The sequence below is a fragment of the Pantherophis guttatus genome, chromosome 3 (assembly GCF_059756535.1).
Source record: "Pantherophis guttatus breed Tessera chromosome 3, ASM5975653v1, whole genome shotgun sequence".
Classification (NCBI taxonomy): Eukaryota; Metazoa; Chordata; class Lepidosauria; order Squamata; family Colubridae; genus Pantherophis; species Pantherophis guttatus.
In genome coordinates, this window is record NC_142065.1 from 53,496,391 (window position 1) to 53,513,156 (window position 16,766).

Consider the following 16,766-nt stretch of genomic DNA (forward strand, 5'->3'; position numbering starts at 1 on the left):
ATTTACTTAGAGTTATCTTTTGTTGTTGCTTGTTCACTTAAAACTGCTTTGTGTGTTCCAAACAAACAAATTAATCTTTAAATTGGGAGGCCAGAGCTCCCCATTCTGCTAGCTTAGAACCAAGTGTTCTCCAGACAATATAATTTTTTAGTGCTGTTATTTAACAAGAAATTTAAAGCTTGGTTTTTATCTTCTAAGAACTGTGAGGACTATTGGAAAGAGAGAGGCATCTTGGGATGGCTTTAATTAGGGTTGGGGGGGGGAGTTTTATTTTGGCCAGTCATCTCAAAGTCTCTCAAAGAGCTCAAAGGAGGCTGGAGATGGATCAGAACTAAGGGATGCTACGCACTGTAGTTCAGTTCACATAGATTGGCTATTCCTGCCTTACTGCCTATAGATTTTTTTTTTACAGAACTAGGATCAATCTGAACTAAGGGCAGCTGCACAGGTGACAGATGCAGTCTTAGCATGCTCCCCATGTGGAGGCAATTGTGCATTCAGATGGCGATGGTTGTTATGCCTGAAGTCATTCATTGCCACAGCTATATGTTTGCTTTCTGTTGAATCAGAACTTAGACAACTTGACCTTATAACCATTATTGTATTTGAGCAAGGTAATTATTAAAACTTCCTGGATAGTGAAAGGTTTCAGTCCAATGTTAGGATTATATTAAAACATAGAATATAAAAATAGCTAGGTAACTTACATCCCATCTGCAGTTACAGTAATTAAACCCCAAAGTGCTCACCATCAAACCCATTTGTACTTTTCCTCTGATTCCATTCATAGATGCAATAAAGCTTTCAGGCTATTTGTAGGTTGGTTAGCCAAGCTTAGTGTAACATGCCCACATTTTATAGTCAGAAGAAATATCATAATACATATGCAGAACAATCTGTAAAATCTCTGTTGCAGAAATTCAGTGATTGATTTATTTAGCCAGTAAAAACATAGAAATATAGTACTTAAAAGGAATCGACTCATTTCCTAGTCCTTCTCTGCCCCCAGTTAACAATTTACAGTATGTTGGCAAGGAAGTGGAAGACATTTTTATATAGCAATAGCAGACTTATATACCATCCCATAGTGCTTTATAGTGCTCTCTGGGTGGCTTATGGAATCAGCATATTGCCCCCAACAATCTGGGTCCTCATTTTACCAACCTGGAAGGCTGAGTCAACCTTGAGCACTGTCAGAATTGAACTCCAGACTGTGGGCAGAATTAGCCTGCAATACGGCATTCTAACCACTGTGCTACCAGGACTTTGCATTTATAGTGTATAATGCATCTATGCACTTGCATTGCCTTTTATGTTCAGTTGAAATTGTTTAGATTAGAATACTGTACTGTAAGACACAGATATACTTTGAGTGTTCATCCATTTAGAATATTAAAGAAATGTAGTTATTTTTCTTTCTTAGGAAAACTCCACATCTGGGTTCTCAGGGAAATGTTTCATGAACAACTTGCATTGTTATGTTAATCTCCATTGTGCTAGAATAAATATAATTTTGTTTGGTGAAATATTTAGGTCTTAAAAGGATCAATTCAAATTAAAATGGTATTAAAGAGAGGCACTTACAAGCACACATCATATTAAAACAAACATTTTGGTTCTAGATCTTTGGTGTTCTCTTTTTCAAGTTGGGTTTTCATAGGTTAGAAAGTTTTCCTGTATCATCTTGAATCAGAAATTACATAACTTCCCTGAACGTGTATGGGAGAAACGGAAAGCAAGTTGGGTGATAATATGCAGTTAATATATTTGTTTAATTTGACAGTTATGCCCAAATTCAGAGAAACACTTGCATGATTGGTAGAAATTAACTTTTGAATTTATGTTGATTCTTTTACCCACACATGCTGACAAATATTTACAGTACTATGCTTACTCTTTAGATGTCAGATTTGGCTTATTTCAAAATTATTTTTGACATAGGGATTGGCTAGTTTGCTTGCTGTAAAATCCAGCATTACTAGCAGACAATAGGCATATATAAGATTAGAACTGGAGCAAAGGTCTGAAGTTGGGCTGATTGTATTATGTCCTATTCTACTGCTACATGAGGAGATATGAAGATAGCTTTGGAATCTGGATTTCACAGTTTTGTAGTATGTTCAGTAGCACAATCCGTTGTTGTTGATTAGTAGACATATTAGGATAGGTAGTTGTGTGTAATAGGGCTAGAGATCTGGTCTTCAACATCCAGAAAACCACTAGATGGCAACCACAAGTTAGTTTTCTATATCTCTTGACTATGTATAGCGGTCCTCTCCCACCTACTCAAAAAAATCCACGTTTTGTAGCTATAGTCTGCAAGAAAATGCCTGATGCATTCTCTGAGAGTGATTGTGATTTAGCCTTTAAGATGCTACAAAACTGCAGTTTTCCCTGCTTTGGCTAAATGGTTACCTCTGTAGAAACCATTACGGATTTAGAAGTAACTGTTTTATATCATTAAATGATAAGTCCCTCAAAACTGAAACTTGAAAACTGGCCCATGATTTGTTTTGTATGCTATTTTCACATCAAAAATATGATCTGAAATCTCTAGGAGAGTTGGATTCTCCCCCCGCCCCTTGCTGTAGTTTATAGATTTTAAAATAATAAAGTTCTCTTATATCCTGCAGAGAAACAATTTCATAAAATAAGAAAAAAATTGTCTGTCATTGGACTAAATGCACACCTTGTTATTTGGTCTCTCTCTCTCTTTTTTTTTCTCTTCCAGTCTGAATACCATTATGAATACACAGCATGTGACAGCCTGGGCTCCAGATGGAGAGTTGCTGTGCCCCACACCCCAGGACTCTGCACTGGCCTGCCAGATCCCATCAAAGGCACAGAATGCTGTAAGTCATGATTGCTGCCACCCATCATTCTTGTTCGCCACTGATTTCTTTCTTTTGATATTTCAAACATTATCAGAACCAGAGACAAAGGTTACTCTACACTACAAGATACTTTGTTTAAGAGCAGGGGCAACACTGTCATTTCAATAGAATTACAGTGTGTAACCATTTCTTTGTTTCGATGTAGTCTTATTTCCCAATTCCAATAATATGTGAAGATTCAAAAGGGAGAAATTTAAATTTGCAACTGACCTAGACTATCTCTCTCTCATATTTTTCTCCTGACCAAGGATATATCTGAAGAAAAAGCATTTCAGAGATTTAAAATGTTATGTTGTATAGAAGGCAGCTCATCAGTAAAGAATCCTTAAATTGTGACTAAACTATAATTAGGATTACCATGTTAGATATTAATTAATTTGTCCATAATCAAGTGGACCACAAATACGTTTAAAGAATTGTAAAATTCTTTTGCATGTGCTTCTAAAAATTGATAAAGGCAAATATATTAGAAGAGACATTCTATATCCATGATGGCGAACCTATGGCATGCGTGCCACAGTTGGCACATGGAGCCATATCTGTGGGCACGCAAGCGTTGCCCTAGCTCAGCTCCAGTGCGCATGTGCGTGCCAGCCAGCTGATTTTCGGACCTTCTGGGCCCACTGGAGGTTGGGAAATGGGCCTCCGGGGAGGTGGGGAAGGATGTTTTCATCCTCCCCAGGCCCCAAGAAAGCCTCTAGAGCCTGGGGAGAGCGAAAAACAGTCCTTCCAGTCCCACCGGAAGTCGGGAAACGGGCCATTTCTGGCCTCTGGAGGGTCCAAGAAAGCCTCTGGAGCCTGGGGAGGGTGAAAGACGGACCTACCGGGCCCACTGGTAACCTTTTTGCCATCACGTGCCAAAAGTGGGGGGAGTGCGGGGGAGTTGCGTGTGCATGTGCTGGGACGCGTGGCCTGGGGGGCATTTAATTATGGGTGTGGGCACGCATGTGTGCGATCCCCCTGTGCGACCCCCACTTTTGGCATGCAATGGCAAAAAGGTTAGCCATCACTGTTCTATATCCACCCACACAAGAAAATACAACTTTTACTTAGAAGTATAATTTTGATTATAAATTTAACCATAAAATTGTTCATTTTTATTCCAATGGTACAGAATTACCGATAGCACAATGATAGCAAATGGGACCTAAAAATTTAAGCCAGTGTATTTGTACATAGCTCTTTTGGTTCTTTCTATTACATTCAATACATACTGTTATTCCCAGTGTTACTATCAATAGTTAGAAGCAGTAGTGGGTTTCAAATCCCGACATTACCGGTTTGCTGTTGGTAGCGCGCGGGCACACGCACTCGCTTCGAGAGCGTGCAGTGCCTCTGCACATGCGCAGAGTGTTTTTGATGATGTCTGGGCAGGAGGGCGAACCGGGAGCAACCCACCACTGGTTAGAAATAAAGTAATAGTGATATCAGCACGTCAAGATGCATTTATCCTTGTGTTGACATAAGAAGGAGAATGCAGGCGTCTGCAACGGGACAGCCTGAAAACCTGACAAGTATCTTTAGAAACATACATCCCACTTCTAAAAGATAATTATTTCATAAGGTGCCATCAAGTTGCTTCAACTGGTTTCCATCTTGAACTATCTATGTAGTAGTAACATAGATCTGCCAAGAATATTCCAGTCATCTGTTTGATCCTTTTCATCTATTTTATCTTTCCCTGTCTTCCCCTCCTTCTACTTCCCTCAATCTTGTCATGCATCATTATTTTTTATAGTCTATCATTCTATCAATCACATGGCTAAAGGGTTTCTGGAGCTAGCATATTAATGAGCAATAGCGTATTCTGGCATTGTTAACTCTGAATTTTATAAAGAAGGATAGGACATAAATATTTAAATAACACAAAATATCAGATAGACTTTTCTGCCCATTTTTAGATCATTCACTTGCTTTCTTTTTAAAGTTCATAGAGAAATGATATAAAAGGAATTAGGATGTCCAAATTTCCATCTCCATTTAGATAAAGGAATCCTCCCCATACTGTTTTCTGTTGTTTTTCCCATAATTTCAGTAAATTACAGGTAGCCCTCAATTTACAACAGTTTATTTAGCAACAGATCAAAGTTACAATAGAACTGAAAAAAGTGACTGACGATCATTTTTCACAGTTAACGACCTCTGCAGCATCCCCATGATCACATGAACAAAATTCAGAGACTTGGCAACTGGTTCATATTTATGACCGTTGCTACATCCCAAGGTCATATGATCCCCTTTTGTGACCTTCTGACAAGCAAAGTCAATGGGGAAGCCAGGCAACAAGGTTACTAACTTATCAATGCAGCAATTCATTTAACAACTATGGTAAGAAAGATAGTAAAGTGGGGCAAAACTCACTTAAATTTCTCATTTAACAGAAATTTTGGGCTTAATTATGGTCGTAAGTCAAGGACTACCTATATTATGTACTTGCATTTGTATGCACAGGGCCTTGACATCTGAAATATTGTGGATATATTCTAATCACAGAAATACCCTTTACTCGTGTTGAACAATAAAGAAAAACCTGATTGGAAATTTAATATTTGTAACCTTTCTTACAAAAGACAAGAGCTGTATGCATGGTACAGAATTGTTTTGTTTCCACCTATCCATTCCTGCAAAGTGTGTGTGGAGTGTGGGTGTGTGTGAACAATATGTCTGGAGCTCATGGTGGACATTAAAAAAAATCCCCCACCCATACTTTCATTGACATGGTTTACACTCTTTTCTTCTTAAAAGAATATCATATGTTTTGTACAGTGAATCTAGCCTTTTTGGCTTATCTAGAAAATCGTGGTTAAAACATGCTTTGGTGTGATGCTTAAACCTATAATAGGGGAAACAGAGAAAAAGAAGGGTTGAACTGTGTGAACATGAGATTCATTATAGTTTATTCATGTACATGGGAAAAATAGCTTGTATTTATATAAAACAAAGTCTTACAGTACAGTTTGAGATCCACTTTTTAAAAAGTTCCATTGACTTAAAGGAACTTATTTCCAGGTATGGAAACATTTGGGTGGGCTGATTGGTCATGTGGAACAGCCCTTAGTGTCTTTAATTCTGTGTGTGTGTGCTTTATTTCAGTTATGTTTTGGTACTAGGTATCTAATGAAAACTTGTATGCAATGAAAATATAAAATGTAGCTAACGAACATGTCTTTCATTTTATCTAACAAAAAATTAGCCTTGTCATATGTTAAACACAACTCAAAGATATTAGAAAGTGTCATTCTATAAAGTCATCTGTAACAGATTTACTGAAGCTACCTGTGTTGGTCTGGATTCATCTTTTGCCCTGATTTTGTTTTGGTGATTTTCTGTATTTCAGCATTTTCTTGCAAAGCAGGTGAATTCTTGGATATGAAAGATCAGTCTTGCAAGCCATGTGCAGAGGGCACATATTCTCTTGGGACTGGTGTCAGGTTCGATGAATGGGATGAGTTGCCTCATGGATTTGCCAGCATGGCAACCAATTTTGAAATTGATTACAACCTCTTGGAGTCCTTGGGAAACTGCACCAAGTGAGTGAACCTGTTGTTATTAATACTGGGATATGTCTATTTTGAAAGTCAACCTATATGCCAGCGAGTGACCTTAAGGCTGCAAATTCTAAAGCTTGACAGCATTTTGAGTAGGAGTGTTTATGAAACATTGCAGCTAATTTATCTCTAAGCGTGGGATCTCAGAATAACATTATCTCCTTTGTACATTACCACCAGTGCTTTGAGTCTTCTACTTTAGATTGAATTTCTAGATTTTGTTCAAACATTAATGCCTTCTTTACTTGAAAGTAATAGGGGAAGAAACTGAAAACTGAAGCAAGGTGAGCACCTGCCAGTTCAAAGAAAGACGATGACTGGCCCAAGGTCACATAGCTAGCTTTATGCCTAGAGTGGGACTGAAACTCAAGGTCTCTTGGTTTCTAACCTGGTAATCACTACACCAAATTATCTCTCAGTAGTGATTTCCTTTATGCTGTTTAGATGAAAAACTGGTCTAGTAGAAATTTCTTTTTCTTGCTACTTCCTTGGTGGCAGTGGAGGGGTGGTGGCGGCAGGGATTTTTTCTACACTTTTTAAATGTTTCTTTTTCATTCTTTTTGATATATTTCTGAATTAGGTTGTTATATCTGTTTAATGTAATTAATAAAATTATCGGGGAGGGGGGGAGAAACTAGTCCAGGAAATGCTTTAAAGCAGTTATTTTCAACTTTGTGCCTTCTAAGCATGCAGACATCTGCATCTGCCATACTTCAGAGTGGACAAAGGTTTTCCAATATAATCAGTTAAGCAAAAAGAAAGGTATCTATATCCCTTTTTCATTATTGTATTACATTGTACACACACAATCTTGAATCAATATGCTTTGGCCTTCAGGTGGCTTTATCCATATATGCATATACAGTAGTAGAAATGAGCGTATAGATTATATGCTGTCCATTATGAAATTAGTATAATATCAATATGGCTCAACTACTCTAGATATGCAGCTTTTTTGTTATATAACCTTGCTTTCAAGACCAAATTAAACCAGATACAAACAAATTACAATTAATCATTCATAAATATTATTTTGTTTTCTGTGGAAATACAAGATCTGGCATTTGACTGTGTAACTTCTTCAGTAAAAATGTAACTCTCTTGTAATGTCTTGGGAATACCTGTTTGCTGATGATGTGCAGTAGTACTCTCACAACTGCTGGGCTCTTTCTTCTGTTCCAGATCAACATGGATTCCTAAGGGAGATTATATTGCCTCCAACACGGATGAGTGCATAGCTACTCTGATGTACGCTGTTAACCTCAAGCAATCTGGGACCGTCTCCTTTGACTACATCTATCCAGACAGTAACATTGTCTTTGAATTCTTTGTATGTTTCTTGCAATTCAATTAAAAGATTCTATCTAGGTTTTGATTATTTTATGTTATATAAGAGAAATTTTCAATTAAGTGCTACCTTTCAGAAACTAATCACTGTTTTCCAGAATTTGCATTCCATGTGATCTGGTATCTCCTCCCAGGTTGAATAAAACTGTTTCTATTTTATTTAAATCAGACACCACTAAAATTCATGTCCAGTAATCTGATTGCAGTAATCTGTTAACACCTTCCAGATATTCTTTCTTTCTTGAATTGCATTTGCTCATGAATTTTGGTAATGTTCTGGTGAGCTTTCAAAACAAAGTGATAGCTTTTTGTGCTCCTTGAAGAAACAACTTTGTTATTTTGGCACTTCTTTCCATAACTATAATAATGTTATAACCAAGAAGATTTTTCCAATATTTATTTCTAGTCCAGAACTTGTTGCTGGCATGTTCTTCAAAATGCACTTTTGATGACTTTGCAAATTTAAAGTATATTGAAATGCATGTTTCAATATACTTTTAATTAAAAGTGTTGTTTTAATTAATATTAGTGGCTCTATTCTTTTATATTGAAAGAAGTAGTAATAGAAAAGATTCCCATGGATCATTAAAATGGGCATTAAAAGATTCCAGCTCACATGTTACAATCTAAATAAAATAGTCTAAGTGTGCTAGAATCAGCCTGAACACTTTAAGCAGCCTGTATTTTTTTTAGTAATCAAGAAAAACATACTGTATTTCAATGTGCAGCCTTAAATATATACATTTTTAGAGACTGAGCTATAAGTGCCAAAATGGTAACCAATATTAATTTAATATTAAAGTATGTCAAATGTTATATTATTTCTTAATGTTCTTACACAAGATCTTGGGGAATTGTACATATTCCACAGGATTTTCAGGATTGTTTGAAAGGTAACACAGTTCTAAAAAGTTAGAATATCATTCGTTATACAAACTTGTAAAAAGAAGTTTCCATCTAGCATCAAAAGTAGAGCATATGTTCAAATTGTATTTAATTGTGTCACCTTAAATAGGTGCTATGAAGAATCCAATAAATCTCTATTCCTGTGAACAGAAATGGCATCCTTATTTGCATCTTCATTTATTGTAGGTTCAGAATGACCAATGTCAACCAACTGTGGAGGATTCTAGGTGGATGAGAACTACAGAGAAAGGTTGGGAGAAACACAGTGTAAGTATACAATGTTTTTAAACTTAAAACTGCAGCTAGCAGTAACTTGAGGAAGGAAAAATGTATGAACTACTGGGAACTAGCATTGCATTTCAATATACATATAATCTGAGCATTTTAACTAGATTTTTAATATCTATAGGTGGAGCTAAGTCGTGGCAACAATGTCTTGTACTGGAAGACAACGGCTTTCTCTGTTTGGTCCAAAACCCCCAAGCCTGTGTTGGTGAAAAATATTGGGATTACAGGTATGTATTTTGTCAGTTCATGCACTGAATCTAATGAAATGGTGAGGACCAGGATTATGACAGGCTCAGATAGCTTCTCTGCTCCCCTTGAACAGAGCAAAATTCACCATCTTCTGTTCTAGAAGATGATTCAGAGAGACACGAGTACTTTGAAGACTTCTCCAATCAACCATGTCTATATTCCATATTTTCTCTTCTCAGAGAGTTTTGTGGTCAGGGCAGAATCACAATTGTAGGTGTACAGTTTTTGCTACAGATTGTGACAGATTGGTGAGGGGACTTGGAAATAGGAGATGGAACTTTATGAGAGGGACCTCGTTTGAGATTGATTGGTTGGTTATCTCTGTGAAATTAGTCTCATGGGTCAGAAAGGTATTGCCTATCTCTAGTGCAAGTTGCTGCTGGTGACGTTCAAAGGATTATTTTGCTTGCTGCAAACATGTTTCCCTTCTTTTTTCCCATGTTTCCTAGGTGTGGCTTATACTTCTGAATGCTTTCCTTGTAAAGCAGGCACCTATACTGCCAAATCTGGTTCTTCCTTCTGTCAGCAGTGCCCAGCAAATTCTTTTTCTTCCAAAGGAGCTACTTCCTGCCAGCAGTGTGAGACAGCAAATTACTCAGGTAATACGTTCCATGCCTCAGCCATTTCTTTGATGTGTAGTTGATTTTTTGTACTTTTTAGATAAATTATCCCACATTTCCAGCCATGATAGGTTTAGATGTATAAATTGTCATCTTACATCGGCCCCTCTTTGTTTTTTAACTTCACTGCACATGCTCTGTACAAACTGAAAATTGGGTATCATTCTCTCTTATATTTCTAATCCATTTTTGTCTGTGTTTGCCATATCCTTGCCCTAAATTCTACAATATTGCATGCTAGATTTTGTTTCAGCTTCACTCTGTTGGTACTGTCTTATTCAGCAGCAGCAGCCACAAAGGTAGGCAGGGAACTGCCTTTTTTTCTAATAAGGTTTCTAACAGTCGAGGGTCACAAAGATGATGGCAGTGATGTTACTGGAAGGACTATGCCTAGGATTTGAGGCCTCTTTAAATAATTTGAGTGGGGGAGTATTCTTGGGTTTAACAACAAGAGCAAAAAGAAATTATAGCCTTAGCAAACCTATAATTACTTCTTGTATTTGAAATATTGTAGAAAAACTTGCTGCTGAATTTTGATAATGTGGTCTTGGGGGACTACAGAAAAGGAACAAAGAGGTTGCAGGCGATAATTTAGCATACCTGATTTACTAGTTCCTTTCAGGTTCCTCTGGCACTTTTCAAAATTTCAAAGTTCAGAAGAAAAACAACAAATGTTGAAATATTTACTCTGTGCTTTTGCTAACACAAACACTAGAATATACAGTACTGTATTGTTTGAATTCTTCCTGCCATGTTGATTAAAAAACAGTAGAAACTTTGTTCAAATCAGAGTCTCCTTTACAATGAATTGATTCAGCCCTCTTTGAAACTTTGATGGCAGAATTAGAAATTTATGAAGAGTCCACAATTTTTACAAGCTTGTTTATTTGTACTTATCCTTTTCACTGGCAATTTTGAAAGTTGGAGAAAAGAGACAAGAGGAGAAGGAAAATAGAAGGTGGACCCTCTAAATTTGGGAGTGCTTTTTAAAAAGGCTTGTATTGTATGATCACTCCACACCATTCCCATAATTTAATGAGGTTATAATTCCATACAAAATTCTGCTGTTTTTTATAACTGGTTCTGAAATATGGCATGGTAGCCCTAGGAGACCTCTATATGGAAGCATGCTGGGTCTTTTTTAGATGTGGTGAATTCTTGGAAAAGGATAGCAGATTCAGTGTGAGCCAACTTGTACCTGTATGGAATAATTTAACCCATGAGGCATATAATTTGAAACCTAAGTTCAAGATTTGTAGCCTCATCCCTTTAATTTTTCCTGAGCAGTAGCTAGGCTGACTGGGTATAATAATTGTAATCAAAGAACATGTGAAGACTGAAAAAATCTGCCTTATTCTCAAACGTATTTTTGTTGTTGATGATGCCACATTAATCCACCAGTGACTTGAAATAACTATGATCAATGTTATCCTTATATATATATCCTTATGTACACTGAGAGCAGGGTGAATAAAAATCAATGATTTTTTTAAAAAAATCAAAAAAATCAGATTTTTTTTAATTTAAATTGGATTTTTTTTATTTAAATTGGAGTTTTTTGATTTTTATCGAATTTATTTTAATAAAAAACTTTTGGGGTAAAAATCTATCGTAAGATAGTTTTCTATTTAAGATACATAAATAATTTAGTTTATTCAGCATGAAATGGAGCTTAGTTATGTAGCATGAGGCTGTATATTCTGCAACACTGGGACTATCGGTGAGTCAACAGTGGGTCAAAGGAGTAGCAGAGATGACAGTTGCTCTTTAAAAATTATGATTTAAATCGAGTTGATTTAAATCAAGCCTTTTTACTAGTGATTTAAATCATGATTTAAATTGTGATTTAAATCAACTCGATTTAAATCAAATCCACCCTGACTGAGAGCATATACACCAAAGACAAATTCCTTGTGTGTCCAATCACACTTGGCCAATAAAGAATTCTAATTCTAATTCTTACACACACATACACACACACACACAATATATATATATAGTTTTATAATTTTTATAGCTTATTGCTGAAAATGTTCCTGAATCTCTCATGTCTGCATGGATTTAACTGCTGTTTCTTTTGCAATAAAGAACCAGGTTCTTCTTCCTGCAAGACTCGCCCAGCCTGTACAGATAAGGACTATTTTTATACCCACACGACCTGTGATACAAATGGGGAGGTATGCAACCTCTAGAATTCCATACAGTAGTGGGATGCTGTTTGGGGGGCTTTTGAAGCACAGCCTTGATGATCAGCATTATTCAAAATGTTTTTGTTGCAAAGTGTCATATGCGTATAAATAAGATAGGGAATAGCAAGCACTTCCTTGTGGATACAATAATCAGAATGATTACCAAGACCTAAAATAGATAAGGATTGGTTCACACATCCCACATAGCCAGTGTTTATTTAACTTTAAGGAGAGTCAAAATATTTGTTACCAGTTCCATGAATATTGAATCTGGGTCTTCAAAGGGCTGTGTGGGCCACCTAAAATTCTTGGAGGTAGCAAACAAAATCTCTTCTCTCTGTCCAGCTGGGTTGAATTATGTTATCTGAGAAAAGGGGGAAATTATTAAATATATGTAGTAGGAAGAAAGGATTATTAATTGTGTGAACAGTAATCATAATGAATGATATATTTTTTAAAATTTAATTTATTAAATCAAATAGAACCAAATGCCATTTTGATCATGGCTCTGCCCCTTTTTTTGGTTTTGCTTATAGGTTTTTGCAGAAAAGTCCCAGTTAAAGCTAAGTTCAGTGTATGGTCCTTTTTTTCTTCTTCATACATACCGTATTTTCAGGCATATAAGACGACTGGGCGTATAAGACGACCCCCGAATTTTCCTGTTAAAATATAGGGTTTGGGCTATACTCGCCGTATAAGACTACCCCTCTTCCAATGCATACCAAATAAAAATTAACAAACATCAACTGGCTCAGCCACAATGTAAAAGCAGCTGTGCTAGACCCAAAATGGCCCCTGCAACAAGTAGGAACCTCACACAGCCACAAAAAGCCCAAAAAAACAACTTTCACACTTTACACACGCACAACACAACACAACACAACTGGCTCACTCACAATGTAAAAGCAGCTGTGCTAGACCCAAAATGGCCCCTGAAACAAGCAGGAACCTCACACAGCCACAAAAAGCCCAAAAAAACCAACTTTCACACTTTACACACACACAACACAACACAACACAACTGGCTCACCCACAATGTAAAAGCAGCTGTGCTAGACCGAAAATGGCCCCTGAAACAAGCAGGAACCTCACACAGCCACAAAAAGCCCAAAAAAAACAACTTTCACACTTTACACACACAAAATTCTACATACAGCTTTGTGAGATTTTGTGTGTTTGTGTAGTTAGAGTGAAACACTACAAAAACATACTAAATCTCAGAAAGCTGGACAAATATTATTTTATTTTATTTTTATTTTTATATGAAAGCTAAATTTAAAACTTCCTAAACTTTAAATGGCTAGGTCTAAAAAAGAACAACTAAAAAAAACCCCAATTAACTATTTTTTTTTAAGATCCCAAAGGGGGAAAAAACTTACCCAATAGAACAGGGTTCTCCAATCTTGGCAACTTTAAGACTTGTAGACTTCAACTCCCAGAATTCCTCAGCCAGCTTTGTTTTGCTGGCTGAGGAATTCTGGGAGTTGAAGTCCACAACTCCTGCCTGCTTGATTGCAGGCAGGGAGTTGCTTGCTGATGGAATGGATTCAGGCAAACGAAGCAAGGTGAGCGAAGCAAGGCAAGCAGCTAAGGTAAGCAAGCTGGAGGGGGAAAACTTTTTTCCTTCTCCATGGCTTTGGCGATCCCAGCTGAGTTGCCTGATTAGCAGATCGTCAGGGCTTGGATCGTCAGAGCCATGTGAAAGGAGAAAAGTTTTTTCCTTCTCCATGGCTCTGGCGATCCTAACTGAGTTGCCTGATTAGCAGATCATCAGGGCTTGGATCGTCAGAGCCATGTGAAAGGAGAAAAGTTTTTTCCTTCTCCATGGCTCTGGCGATCCTAACTGAGTTGCCTGATTAGCAGATCGTCAGAGCTTGGATCATCAGAGCCATTTAAGGCTCGTCAGGGCCTTTCCCGACACCCAGCGTATAAGACGACCCCCGACTTTTGAGAAGATTTTCATGTGTTAAAAAGTGGTCTTATACGCCGGAAAATACGGTATTTGTATTTTTGTGTATATTTGGGGAAATAGAGTATACCATAGTATACCTGTGAAAATTGTTCTCATCTTAGTAACACTGGAAGTTATAGTTCAACAACTTCTAGAGTACTGTAGGCTGTATGGATTGCATACTGTAGATGTATGATACCTTGCTTTTTGGATAATTTGGATCTCAACTCACATTAACCACAGTTAATATGACCAGCAACAAGGGAGTCCTGGAATTGTGAACAAAAATATCTGGATACCATGAAATTGTTTATACTACTGTATGAGAAGTGACAATTATAAATCCTTTGGCATATAAAGATGCTGTAAAATGTTTTATCTATGAATGAATGAATGACTGATTGATTGATTGACTGAATGAATAAATGAGTGATACTTTTATCTTCACAGACACAGCTAATGTATAAATGGGCTGAGCCTAAAATCTGCAATGAGGACCTCCCCAAGGCAGTGAAGTTACCTCCATCGGGTGTAAAGATGATGTGCCCCCCTTGTAATCCTGGTTTTTTTAAGACAAATGCCAGCACCTGTGAGCCTTGCCCATATGGAAAATATTCAAATGGGTCTGGTAATGCTATTCTGTTTTTTTCCCTTCTGAATTAGGTAAAACTTACATAAATGAGGTTCTCTAAATGGTTTAAACTGGCACCGTGCTCTGATCACTGGGAACCGCCTCTAAAAAGCATGAACTTGGCACTTCCTGGATTCAGTAGTGGCATAAAAGAAAATTCAGTCTTTTATTATGAGAGTTTTTCTTCTCTTTTTCCCCTTATTCATTGTTCTTTCTAAAGGCAACAGGGCTATGGGACTATAAATAATACTGGTGGAGAGGTAATTCCTTGGTTTACTTAGATTAACCTTCCCCAGTACGATGCTCCAAATTGTGTGCCTTCCAGTACACTAAAATACAGATTTTTCTTTGATGAACCATCCACAAAGCAGGAAAAGAAGAAAAAGCCAAAGGAACAAAGCTAAGAATGTCAAGAATACTGATTTATTCTTGACCTTGATATACCTGGCTAATTTGGAACATGAAGAATTACTCCCTGTATAACAATTCACTCCATTAAAACAAATGAAAAAACCAAACCATTAAAAGGTCATTGTGGCTGCTCTACAAGTTATATGTCTGAAAAAATGCTGCCTGCTTTTATGAAAAATTTCAAGACATTACAAAAGAAAACTAAGCCAGAGTAAAACGTTTAATGCAGTGATTCTCAAACTTGGCAACTTTAGGACATGTGGCCTTCAGCTACCAGAATTCCATAGCCGGCATTTCTCAAATTCTGGGAGTTAAAAGTCTGCATGTCTTAAAGTTGCCAAGTTTGACAAATATCGATTTAGTGGGTGTTCTTAAAAGGACTCTTTTAAAGGCTGCTACTATCATAGCTGTACTATATTTTACCATTGTTTTAGAAAGTGCCATTAACCTCAGCACCAGTTAAAGACTTTCATTAGCAGTAGTGATTCTTTTCCTGACTCTATATGTGTTTGGTGTTTTTGTTTTTTTTTAATTTGGTTCTCAGGTTGTACCAATTGTCCAGTTGGCACCGAGCCTGCGCTAGGCTTTGAATACAAATGGTGGAACACACTGCCAGCTAATATGGAGACTACAGTCCTCAGTGGAATCAGTTTCGAATATAAGAGAATGGCAGGTATCCTCCCAAAATGTGTATTTTTACCTAATGCATTTGGATAATGCAAGGGTCCCTAGTTGTGCTATGTGTCTTTATTAGGTTGCACCATCAGACGGTTTATGAACCAACCCTAGACTTGTTATTTTACTCTTATGGGAATGGATAGTTTATTTTTTTATAGTAATTTTATTAAAGATTACAATTACAACAACAAAAACTAATACAAACTAAAAAGGGAACCAGAAAGGAAAAAAAAAATAGAGAAATAGAAAAGAAACAATAAGAATATAGTAAAGAAAAAGAAAAGAAATAACAAATGACTTTCACTTCATCACAACTGTAGACAATTTTAGTAACTTATCGCCTTCTCTTAAAATGCAACAAATGATCTACTCTTCTCCTAGCCTATAAACAAATCCATACAGCCTCATCATTTAAGTCCCGATGTCATCAAAGTCCATTAAGGATTATCAAAGATAACTACATTTCTATTTTAACCTTGATCAAAGAAATCAACTTCATATTCTTTCTTGAGTCACTTATGACCTTCCATACCAATGTCCCCATTGACCTGGCTTGCAGGAAGCTGACAGAAAAGGTCTGGCAAACAACCTTGTTGCCAAACACCCAAATTTTGTTCATGTGACTATGGAGGTGCTGCCGCACCTGGAACTTCAAGAACTGGTCATAAGTACCTTCATACAGTGCCTTTTTAACTTTGAATAATCACTTAACAAATTGATCATAACTCAAGGACTACATGAAGTAAAGAAACTCAAAAATATGACTTTCTAGAATTCTATTTGCATTGAGTTCTAAGTACCAGAAAAGCAGCCATAATTAGAAGCCATATATGTTCTAGACTTGTTTCAAGGTTATAAAGAACTTGTCCCAATAAGAAGAGATACTTATTAAGAGAGTTTTTATTTCAAACCACATTGTATTATGCAGAGTTTGCAATGCTCTGAGGATTCCTGCCTTGCCCTAGGTTTAAAGAAGAAATTGTTTGAAGTCCCTTCTAACCATGTGATTCCATGATGAAAATCAAATATTACAGGAGTTGAATGACTCCCTCAC

General features: G+C 36.8%; 1 protein-coding gene across 3 annotated transcripts in view; it reads left to right on the forward strand.

Annotated features, from left to right (window-relative positions):
• Positions 1 to 16,766, forward strand: part of ELAPOR1 (endosome-lysosome associated apoptosis and autophagy regulator 1) — a 60,910-nt gene that overhangs the window by 25,815 nt on the left and 18,329 nt on the right. For all 3 annotated transcript variants that reach the window (XR_004590905.3, XM_034414749.3, XM_034414748.3), the window contains exons 2-10: positions 2,732 to 2,852; positions 6,232 to 6,424; positions 7,625 to 7,772; positions 8,882 to 8,962; positions 9,105 to 9,210; positions 9,682 to 9,831; positions 11,941 to 12,029; positions 14,443 to 14,620; positions 15,579 to 15,707. Coding sequence is in view for 2 of the 3 variants with exons in the window: in XM_034414749.3 (XP_034270640.2) it covers positions 2,732 to 2,852; positions 6,232 to 6,424; positions 7,625 to 7,772; positions 8,882 to 8,962; positions 9,105 to 9,210; positions 9,682 to 9,831; positions 11,941 to 12,029; positions 14,443 to 14,620; positions 15,579 to 15,707 (1,195 nt within the window). In the remaining variant the exon portion in view is untranslated. The remainder of the gene's footprint in view (positions 1 to 2,731; positions 2,853 to 6,231; positions 6,425 to 7,624; positions 7,773 to 8,881; positions 8,963 to 9,104; positions 9,211 to 9,681; positions 9,832 to 11,940; positions 12,030 to 14,442; positions 14,621 to 15,578; positions 15,708 to 16,766) is intronic.